Source organism: Amblyomma maculatum, chromosome 1, assembly GCF_055883805.1.
Source record: "Amblyomma maculatum isolate TAMU_Amacu chromosome 1, ASM5588380v1, whole genome shotgun sequence".
Lineage (NCBI taxonomy): Eukaryota > Metazoa > Arthropoda > Arachnida > Ixodida > Ixodidae > Amblyomma > Amblyomma maculatum.
In genome coordinates this window covers 261,495,751-261,506,645 of record NC_139344.1, presented here as the reverse complement: position 1 = coordinate 261,506,645, position 10,895 = coordinate 261,495,751, and the positions used below count along the sequence as shown (strand labels likewise).

Genomic DNA, 10,895 nt, shown 5'->3' with positions numbered 1-10,895 from the left:
GCCGACGCATGCCACCCGTGACTTCAGCTGAGCGCTAATTATATTTGTAAGCTTGTAACTTATGCTTGTAAGCGCAAGAAGGTGGCGGGAAAAAGCACTACGAGCGCACAAAAAGTTCTGGCTGCTCTCGCTAGGCTTGTACTACAAGGCACTGCGATATACAAACGGCAAACTTCAACGCATTATATAGGCAACGTTTACATGATATTGACCAGATGTCGACTCGAGTCTGCCATTAGAGGGAAAGTGTAAAACGGCGAGGGAGAGAGAGTCGCGTCCTTCCTATCAAAGTTCGTTTTTTCTCTTTAATAACAGTCAATTCTACCCGCGTTCTTTCGAGTTCAAGTACACTATAGGAAACCGCTCAACTGCACCACTGCCCTTGATTTCCCTGCTTTGTTAATTTTCAACTTTGAGTACAACTCGTACTCAACAGCCAGCTGCATATGCCTTGAATACAAAGAGTACTGACCTTTTTCGATTCAAAACAAATTTCGATAAATCAGTTCGGCGTACTTTTACCGTATTTGTTTCCCAGTTTACACCGAGAATTTCAACACCTAAATGAGCGTGTAATGTTGCCATCCCCACGCCATTATAGTTGCGTTCCTTTCGTGCGTCGGAAACTGCTGCCGGAGAGTTTGGGCATATCGATGCCACGCAGGAGCGTTGTCTCGCTGCAGTGGCTATGGTGCTTGAAAAGACTGAGGGCGATGGCAAAGACGTTGAGGTGAATGGCCCAGAAAACTTGAAATGCTTAGACGCAAGAAACACTGAACTCGAACCGCGCAATGTCACCTTCGACAAAAAGCGCTCAAAAACCGAAATCAGGCAAACGGGCAAGTTTAGGGTGATACGCATATAATACTTACCTGGCTAAAAGATAGGCCACAAAACAAAAAGAAAACTACCCACGATTACGTTACTACCTAATGCGAAATTTAAGCGTTGCTCATCACCTGTTTCACATTTTCGATAGATTGAGGCAAAGATTTCGAGCAAGAAACGTTTGTACAATTACAGACAACTTTCTTTTTTTAATTTTTCACACGTATTCCTTCAAGAAACACTCCACTAACAGTCCTTGGCTGTAATGAAAGAAGCTTTGTGGTCGAAAAATTTAGAGAGCAATTGAGTTATCGCGAGGCGCCTAGTGCTAGTGCGCCTAGGCGCCTAGTACATGGAGCCCCCTAGTGCTTTGTGAATTTTGAAAAGAAGACTTGTCAAGTACCCTAGGCATTTTTGTGTTATCGGGAATAACTTTTCTCATCTCTGCCAATTCCTTCTCTATGTTTCAAGCTCTCTGTTTCTCATAGCGAGCTGTTCTACCAGTTCCTTCTCTCGAGCCATTTCCCAAGGGGAGGTCTTAACTGGCCAGCTCACCTTTTTGCCAGTGTCTCCTCTCCTTCTTCCTTTGACTTTGTCAGAACTTGGGCCGACGCCTCTGTTTCCTGTGCCCGGCGGTGGCGGAAAGGAGTTCGACCAGCTTCTCCCCCGGTAACCGTTGTTGCTGACCCTCGATCGTGGCTAGCTGGCGTACAGAGCATGTTGCCCTAGGTCGTCTTCGGGTTTGTGGGGTCATGTCTAGAGCAGCCTATACTTGCAATTCCGACTGCCGGTTCTTTGCCCCCCCCCCCCCCCCCTTTTTTTTTTTTGCGCGTACAATGCATTCAGGCTTGCACGTATAGTTCTCCTTCCGGGGGTTCCGGGTGGTTTTCGCCGCATCTGCGGCACCGCTCTAGCCGTGGCTTGTAGCACACATCCGTCCTGTGCCCTGTTACGATTCCCCACCGACGCGACAAACGACGCGGCCGCAGCGCAGCGTCAGTCGAAGCAGCGAGCATTTTGGCCATTTCAGCGCCGTCCGGTCGGCCGCCCAACGCTTCTTCCCGCGGGCATGATCTGACATGTCAATTCACACCTGCCGTAATGTGTGCGCGCGTGTGTGTGCACACGCTGGCCAAGCCCGGAGCTCAAGGAAGAGAGCGTCGCCCTCGTCCGTCTGCAAGAGGTGGAGGAGACGTCTGTCGCGACACCGAGACTAAGTCAGCACAGCTCGCTCGGATATGAGTTTCTCTCTTTCCCTCTGAACTGACGAGCGTATAAAAAGCAGCGGCAGTTTCTGCTACATGAGAGAGGAGGGTGGCTTAAGGGTGGCTGGTCATGGCCCTGATCAAGCTGGGATAGGTAGGTCACCACCGCTTGCGGAGGAGGGCTATACCTGCCACCAATTTTTATCTGTTATAGGCCGTCTGCACCCGCCACCGCTTCGGCGGTGGACGACGACTGATGCGGCGCGCGTCTTTCTCTCCCTTTTCTTTTTCTTTGTTCGCTATTTTATATGCTGTCCGCACGAGGCAGCGGAGGTGGCTCAGCTACACAGCCATTTGCAGGCCCGTGCATTTTCTTTTCCTTCTTCCTACAGCCACAACAACAACGTTACGGGAGAGACTACTACCGAGTGATTTCGGAATCGTCGCAGAGGCGACGCTTGTCAGTTTTCTCTCGGTTCCAGCTTCTCTGCCCGTTCCTACGTAATGTTGAATTAAAAGTTTGTTTTGTTAGTCGACGCCTCGTCTTTGCCGGCACCGTTGATGCCGTCCGCCGAGCCACGGAACCACCAAGCCAACGCTACCGATGAGGCCGCGACCAGCATGTCCTACAGCTGTAACAGAATCTCCACCTGCTCTCGGTACGGCTAGACGGTGGATACTAGCTGATCCCCAGCAGAAAACTTGTCTCGGGAGCCTAATGCATCTCCAAAAGTGATCAAGACAGATCTTGGCTTGCCGATTCTCATTGCGCTGAGTATGGCGGTGTTCGGGTTGCGTTTGATAAAGCCTTGGCGCACTTCTTCCGGAGTTCCGATGTCGTCGAGTATCTTCTCGTCTATTAATATGGACTTGATGTTCACATAAATACTCGCTCGTTTACGATTCGGCGTGCTGATCATGTACGTTTTGTTCCCAGAGTTGATCCTTGAAAAGTCTTCGTCCCGGACGTCGCCATAGGTTAGGATTTGCAGCCGCGCACATGGCCTGCAGTAGGGGACGTGGAACGCATTCAAATTCCAGCCTCTTGGGCTGAGTATTATTTTGTAGTCGCTCTCCGGAAGCTTCGGCATCGGTGTGCTCTTGCGTATGCTGTTATCCTGCCCGTTTTTCTGGGACATAAATTTCTTGTCGCCGTCGCGTGCTCGCCGCCGTTCCGAACCGATAAAAGTCCTTTCCTTTTGTCTGCTGCTGCATGCAGAGCATGAACGGAACGTAGTAAGTATACGTGCCACCATCGCCTAACGCAGACCACATATGCGATTAAATCAAGAACTGTTTGTGGAGTGTTTCTCGAAAAAAGAATATGTGTGAAAAATAAAAAGTTTTGTAATTGTAGATATATGTCTTGCTCGAATTCTTTGCCTTAATCTATCGAAAAGCTGAAACAGCTGATGAGCTGCGCTCAAATTTTGCATTAGGAAATAACATAATGGTCGGCTTTTTTTTTTCATTTCTTTAAGAGGAAAAGGGAACAGAGCTCAAAAGTGACGAGCCAAAGCAAGCAAACGGATTTGCTTGTTGTCCTGCTATTTGTTCCTTATTTTATTTCCTCGATTACTCTTTGTTTCTGCCCGCGCGTCCAGCCGTCGGTTTTTGGCTTGATGTCATTTGTTTCGCATCAGTGCATGCTCAAACGTATCAAAAAGAAGACTGCGGCGACTTGAAGAAGAAGAGAAACAAAGGAATGGCTGCACGTGGCGCATGTTCTTCAGTTGTGACTGCGCGGTTCGGTTAGGCCTGTTCGTGACCGAGAGCAACGAACGATTCGAGCAAGAAGAATCTCTGTGTCGACCTTAACTGCTTACTTGAAGGCCCGGACGTGCATGCAGACTGTGAGTGGTGCCAACGCACGCTTTTATTCTTGCTCTACGGAGATGACTTGTGATGTGACTTAAAAAGCACACCGAAGAAAATGGTGTCAGCGTGACGGAAGACTGCAGCTATACTTTGTGCGCAGACTCCGTCTAATGTCTTGAGACCTAGCTCTGCAGCGACCCGTGACATTTTGTTTGGCGACATGGAGTCCTACAGAAACGGCGTGTTACACGTGGATCACGTTTCCCTTGCCTCGCTGACAGACCGGTACCAGACACCCTTCTATGTATACTCCAAGAGGAAGATCCAAGAAAACGTCAACATGGTCCGGGAAGGTCTTCAGTCTTCAGAACACATGATGTGCTACCCAGTCCGAGCCAACTACTCGCTGGGTATTATTAGCATATTCAAGCAGCTGGGCACTGGTTTCGTCGTTTCCAACGTTGAAGAGTGTTACGTTTCGAACTTCCCTAGTAACGAGACGGTGCACGTGTCGAAATGGGCGTCCGTTTTTTCGAAGAAGACGGCACGCGACCACCTCGGAGTTCGCGGACCAGAACCACCCAGGACGAAGCAACGCGGTGTCGCATATCGGCAGCGACTGCAGCAGTTGCCCCAGTTTGTGTCCGGAGGACTGTGCGCAGAGGCGCTAACGAATTCGCCGAAGAGCGGGCGCGCCTGTGTTTGGAAACAGAGAGCCGCGGCGCCTGCGTGTTAGCACCGAGGAGAGAGAGCGGGTCATCTCCCCCCCGTGGAGAAGAACGGTCACCGCATTCCTTTCCCGCGGAGTGCTCCCGCGCGAGGGGTCCGCGTGGGTGGCGCGCGGTTCCGACCTTGGACAGCCAGCAAGCCTCCTTGGGACCCCCATGCCTGACTTCCCCCGGCGGAGTCGCCATCGTGCCGCTAAAGTGGAAAGAGTGCGCTGGGAGGACGTTCTAGTGGGCGGTTCCCGAATGCCAGCAGATCAGGAACTCAAATGTGATTGGACTTTGACAAAATAGAAAATTCCCCAACTAGGTACTTGGGGACAAAAAAGTTGTTAAAAACGAGAGCACGAGTGCTCTCCAGTGTGTACCTTCTCAGATTCACCATGTAAATAAACCTTCGTTAAGTTCTCTCTAACTCTCGGCCAGTCTCTGCTTGGGTGACCACCGCCCAATATTGAAGTGCATGCAGCCCGACGTCTGACTCGGCTTTTCGCTACCCGTTGGTCCGCTACCGGAGCAGTACAAACGCAACAGCTGGTTGGCAGCGTCGGGATGGACTCCGCTGGAATCATGGTTGCAAGGTTCGGTGAGTGCTTGGCTTTTCTTCACTGAGGTTTTACCAGGCTTTGTAGTAAGTAAGTTTACAAAGGTGGTGGGGAATTGTTTATCGTTAGCACGGGACTTGAAAGTACGTGACGATAAGAGATTTCTGAAAGGAAGAAATTGCAGCACTCGGGATAACCATGAATTTGAAAGTGTTGAAAAAGCCACTTTTGCTGGAGTTGGCCAAAAGTCTGGGTTTGGATCTTCAGGACCAAACGAGAAAGCCAGATATCATTGAGGCTATTGAGGCACTTGAGGCAGACGACGATGAGCTCTCGGAATGCCTGGAGCTGATTGCTGAGAGAGAGAAATCAAAGAGGGAAGCAGAAGAAAAAAATGAGAAACGCATGGCTGAAGAGAGTAAGCGCTTAGAGCAGGAACTTGAGCTGAAGCGTCTCGAACTGCAGGTGCTAAAAGCTCGAAATGAAAGTGATGAGAGCGTAGCATCGGGCACAGTAGAACGCAAGTCGTTCCGCATGAAAGACCTTATGCAACCTTATAGGAAAGGAGAGGACATAGGTCTGTTCTTGGTAAACTTTGAGCGCACGTGCGAGAAGGCAGGGTTTAGCAAAGCAACTTGGCCACAGTGCTTGCTGACACTGTTACCTTGTGAGGCGGCAGATGTGATAGCCCGCTTGACTAAAGAAGATGCAGATGATTACGATAAGGTTAAATCTAGTCTGCTCAAAAAGTATAGAATGTCAGCGGAAGCTTTCCGGCAAAAATTTCGCAAAGCTCAAAAGGAGAATGATGAGTCGTACCCGGAGTTCGCGTATAAGCTCATGGCTAACTTGGGGGAATGGCTCAAAGAAGCTAAAGCTTATGACGAAAGCCAAAGAATGTTGCAATGCTTCGGACTCGAGCAGTTCTACTCTTGCTTGCCTGATGAAGTAAGGCATTGGGTGCAAGACAGGCCGGAAGTTGCGACTGTTTCGAAGGCAGCAGAACTGGCAGAAGAGTTCGTCTCGCGCCGTGCGCTGGACAGGACGGAAAGCCCTAAATACCAGAATAGGAAAGCAGCTGGATGGAGAGGGCAGCCTGTAGAAGAGAGACAGCAAGCACGAGGCGTAGACGTCTCAGAAAGAAGTGTGATCGTAAGAGAGGAAGTACTTGAAGTAGAAAACTGTCAGAAGAAAGCTTTTGAAAAGAGACGGCCATTGGTTTGTTACAACTGCCAAAAGCCGGGACATTTAGCTGCGGCTTGCAAAAGCCCAAAGATTGTTTGCTTGTCAGTGAACAGCAGCAATGAAAGTATGCGGCTTCTAGAGCCATACTTACGAGATCTCGTCGTGAACGGAAAACCGTGTCGCGTGCTTCGAGATTCGGCGGCTACAATGGATGTAGTTCATCCCTCGTATGTAGAGCCAGAAAATTTCACTGGAGAGTGCACATGGATTAAACAAGCGGTGGAAGCAAATAGCGTGTGCCTTCCAATCGCTAATGTCAGCATTAAAGGTCCATTTGGCGTACTTCGCACAGAGGCTGCCGTGTCAGCCAGTCTGTCGAAGCAGTACCCCTATCTTTTCTCGAACAGATCTGACCAACTGTTACAGCAGAAGGGACTAGTGTTCGGAGAGGGGGCTGCCCAAGGGTTGACTCGCTCGAAAGCAAGAAACTGGGCTGCTAAAGCCAGCACACTGGAAGCGTCAGGTGGCGTTGATGCGGCAGAACATGAGCCGTTAGACACGACAGAGGCAATCCACGCGCCGACTAACGAGGATGGTATGGAGTTTAAAGAGGCCTGCGGTGAGCTTCTCATAACACCGGCATCTGACAGCTTGCAAAGATTGCTGGGGGTGGACCGATCGTCCCTGATAGCCGAGCAAAGAGCCGATTCCACACTGCAGAATCTTAGGCACATGAAGAGTAAAGGTATCGCGAAGAAAAACGTGATATTCTTAGAAAGGTCCGGAATACTTTATCGAAAGTATCGTGATCGCAGAGGAGTGCAGGTTGACCAATTGGTCGTACCAAAACGCTACCGCGGTGATCTTTTGCACTTGGTTCACAAGAGCTCCCAGTCAGGTCATTTAGGGCTCAAGAAAACAAAGAATCGGTTGTTGCAGGAATATTACTGGCCGGGATGTTTTCGGGAGGTGGAAAATTTTGTAAGGACCTGCGACACATGTCAACGGGTGGGCAAGCCGGGAGATAAGGCGAGAGCCCCAGTGAAGCTAGTGCCTGTGATCACGGAGCCATTTCGACGACTCGTGATCGACACTGTTGGTCCCCTTCCAAGGACTAAGACTGGTTGCAGCCACATTTTGACAGTAATCTGTCCTGCCTCCAAGTTTGCTGAGGCAGTGGCCCTGAAGGAGTTAAGCTCAATGGAAATTGTGAACGCACTCATGTCCATTTTCGCACGGGTTGGGTTTCCCGCTGAAATACAGTCAGATCAGGGGACTGTTCTTACCAGCGCACTGAATACAACTTTCCTGGAGAAGTGTGGGATTAAATTAATCCATAGTTCAGTGTACCACCAGCAGTCCAACCCGGTAGAAAAGATGCACTCGGTAATGAAACGCATACTGAGAGCCCTGTGTTTTGATCGCAAAACCGACTGGGATGCCTGTTTGCATGCAACAATGTTTGCGCTGAGAACCGTGCCTCATGAGGCCACGGGGTTCTTGCCGGCCGAAATGGTCAACGGCCGCTCCCTGCGATCGCTACTACGCTTTCTTCGGGAATCGCGTGAGGGCAGGGAAGAGAACCCTACGATGGTCGAATACGTGCTCGCGCTGCTTGAAAGGTTGCACAAGGGGCAGGAGCTCGCGGGAGGCGAAATGAGTAAAGCGCAGGTGAGGGCCAAACAGTGCAATGACCGAACAGCGAGATTACGCTGTCTTGAAGCTAGAGACGCGGTAATGGGGCTAAAACCGTCCCAGAAAAATAAATTGGAAGTACAATGGGAGAGCCCAGCGGAAGTCATTCAGAGACTGTCCGACACGCGCTGTCTAACTAGCCTGCCCGGAAAGCGAAAGATAGAGCCACGTTAAATCTAACGGCAATGCCGATGATTTAAGTCGATGCTTTTGGTGTTATTGATAGCATCGGTGAGTCTGGCTTGGGTATGTTTTTTTTCCTGGCATACGTTTGCATTATTACCATTTTATTTTAATCTTGAACATTGTGTTTGTGGGAATGAAGAATGTTCTGGTTGTTTCAAGTGCTGAAGTAATAGTAAAAGGATTAAAGTAATATTGGTATGAGAGCCTGGTGGATCTCGTGGAGAGAGTCCTGGCGCTTGCCGTCTTTGCGGCTGTGATTTTCGTGTGGTTCAAACTGATGCTGTCTTTCCTGTGAATGAGCTGGTCTGCAGAGAGCAAGAAACCCTCCATAGTCTTGACAAGAAGCAACGAGGAGCTGCAGAGACCGTTGGAGGCAGCAGAGCATCAGCAACAGTGAACCCAACCAGAACGACATCGTGTATCCCTCTGGACAATGGTTGCTGACCTTTGTGCATCGGGATCTTCAACCGCCGCCGGAGAAGCTGTTACGTTTCGAACTTCCCTAGTAACGAGACGGTGCACGTGTCGAAATGGGCGTCCGTTTTTTCGAAGAAGACGGCACGCGACCACCTCGGAGTTCGCGGACCAGAACCACCCAGGACGAAGCAACGCGGTGTCGCATATCGGCAGCGACTGCAGCAGTTGCCCCAGTTTGTGTCCGGAGGACTGTGCGCAGAGGCGCTAACGAATTCGCCGAAGAGCGGGCGCGCCTGTGTTTGGAAACAGAGAGCCGCGGCGCCTGCGTGTTAGCACCGAGGAGAGAGAGCGGGTCATCTCCCCCCCGTGGAGAAGAACGGTCACCGCATTCCTTTCCCGCGGAGTGCTCCCGCGCGAGGGGTCCGCGTGGGTGGCGCGCGGTTCCGACCTTGGACAGCCAGCAAGCCTCCTTGGGACCCCCATGCCTGACTTCCCCCGGCGGAGTCGCCATCGTGCCGCTAAAGTGGAAAGAGTGCGCTGGGAGGACGTTCTAGTGGGCGGTTCCCGAATGCCAGCAGATCAGGAACTCAAATGTGATTGGACTTTGACAAAATAGAAAATTCCCCAACTAGGTACTTGGGGACAAAAAAGTTGTTAAAAACGAGAGCACGAGTGCTCTCCAGTGTGTACCTTCTCAGATTCACCATGTAAATAAACCTTCGTTAAGTTCTCTCTAACTCTCGGCCAGTCTCTGCTTGGGTGACCACCGCCCAATATTGAAGTGCATGCAGCCCGACGTCTGACTCGGCTTTTCGCTACCCGTTGGTCCGCTACCGGAGCAGTACCAACGCAACAAGAGCTACAGCGAGTGCTCAAGGTAGGAGGCGACCCAAAGAAAGTAGTGGTCGCGGGACAGAGCAAGACGAGGGAGACGATTTCGCAGGCCATTGACAAAGACGTGTACTGCATCCATGCTGAGTCATGGCAGGAACTGGATCGCATTGAAGCAATCGCCTTGAGGAGCAGGAAAGTCGTTCCGGTTGGCATCCTTGTCAACCCCGAGGGAGACGCCCGCTCGCATCCACACCTGGCCACGCCCCTCGTGGACTATGGATTCCCGCTACAGGAGGCCGAGAACGCCTGCTTGAGAGTCCACTTGTCCGCGTGCATGGAGCTGGTTGGAGTCAAGTATCACGTCGGCTCCCAGGTTGCGGTCTTCGAGCCTTTCATCGAGGCTTCCGACAAGATAGTGGCTCTTGTCGATAGGTTGAAGAGCAAAGGCATCCTCCTCAAGCATGTCAACATCGGCGGAGGAATCGGTGAACCAGTTCGAATGAGCGTCGATTCTCCTGGTCCTGTCGCCATGATCCGCCAAATCACCGAACCCATAGAGAAGCGACAACTGCGCGTCGTCTGTGAGCCGGGACATCTGTTGATGGCGGACACCGCTGTGCTCCTGACACGAGTGGAGTATGTAAGAAAGACCGCCGCCAAAAACTACCTCATTGTGGATGCAGTCCTAAGCGATGTGATGACACCAATCCTCTGCGACTCATACCACGAAATCAGAAACATCCACGATGGGCCCGGCAGGAGGCTGGAGCTCTATGACATTGTCGGTTCAGGAAGTGCTCAAGTGGAAACCTTTGGCCGTGCCCGCTATCTTCCGGCTACAGAGCAGGAAGACGTCCTCGCCATCCGCAACGTGGGGGCGTATGGATTCAGCTTGTCGTCCAATTTCGCGTCGAGAAACCATCCCATGGAAATAGTGGTCGATGGCCTCACGTATGCTGTCATTCGGAAAAGGCAGACCCTGGACCAGCAAATTTTAAACGAGAAATTCTTTAACTAGCAGCATCGAACTTTGAACTGTAAAATTAATACATCACATATTAGGTATTATTCGGTCTCTTAAATGCTACTGTATTTACTTGAAGGAAGTGTGATGAATTAAAATTTTGCTGTTCATAACAGTCCTTTTCTTTTTTGCGCTCTAAATATATTTCACGACCTCGAATCGACTTAATGGGAATAACCGTTGAAACAAAATTTACATACTACATTTATTTCCGTAACTCCGTAAAAGCTAAGGCATAATAAATTCCGAATTTATGTATACTCTCGCTGTGGTCTTGAAAGCAGTCGAAGCGCGCTTCCGTACGAGGCATCATAATGCTTTCTATGATACCCCAGTACTGAATTTTCTCTGCTGTGTCTAGATTTGCGGGCTTTTGCTAATGGCTACCTTGGAGCCATGTTAATTCATGTTTATGCAGCCAACTCCATTTTAG

The 10,895-nt window shown here is 50.4% G+C and overlaps 1 protein-coding gene across 1 annotated transcript; it reads left to right on the top strand.

Annotated features, from left to right (window-relative positions):
• Positions 1-5,144: 5,144 nt before the first annotated feature.
• LOC146206386 (uncharacterized) lies at positions 5,145-10,456 on the top strand. The gene is made up of 2 exons (XM_084609066.1): positions 5,145-7,165; positions 9,447-10,456. The coding sequence occupies exons 1-2, from the start codon at positions 5,320-5,322 to the stop codon at positions 10,454-10,456; spliced, it is 2,856 nt and encodes a 951-aa protein (XP_084465192.1). The 5' UTR covers positions 5,145-5,319.
• The last annotated feature ends 439 nt before the right edge of the window (positions 10,457-10,895 follow it).

What these genes read in the sequence shown, in the direction of transcription:
- LOC146206386 (XM_084609066.1), top strand. Translation starts at nt 5,320, where the DNA reads ATGAATTTGAAAGTGTTGAAAAAGCCACTTTTGCTGGAGTTGGCCAAA. An exon ending in CGTACCAAAACGCTACCGCG is followed by an intron (nt 7,166 to 9,446) that starts GTGATCTTTTGC and finishes CTACCGGAGCAG; the next exon opens with TACCAACGCAACAAGAGCTA.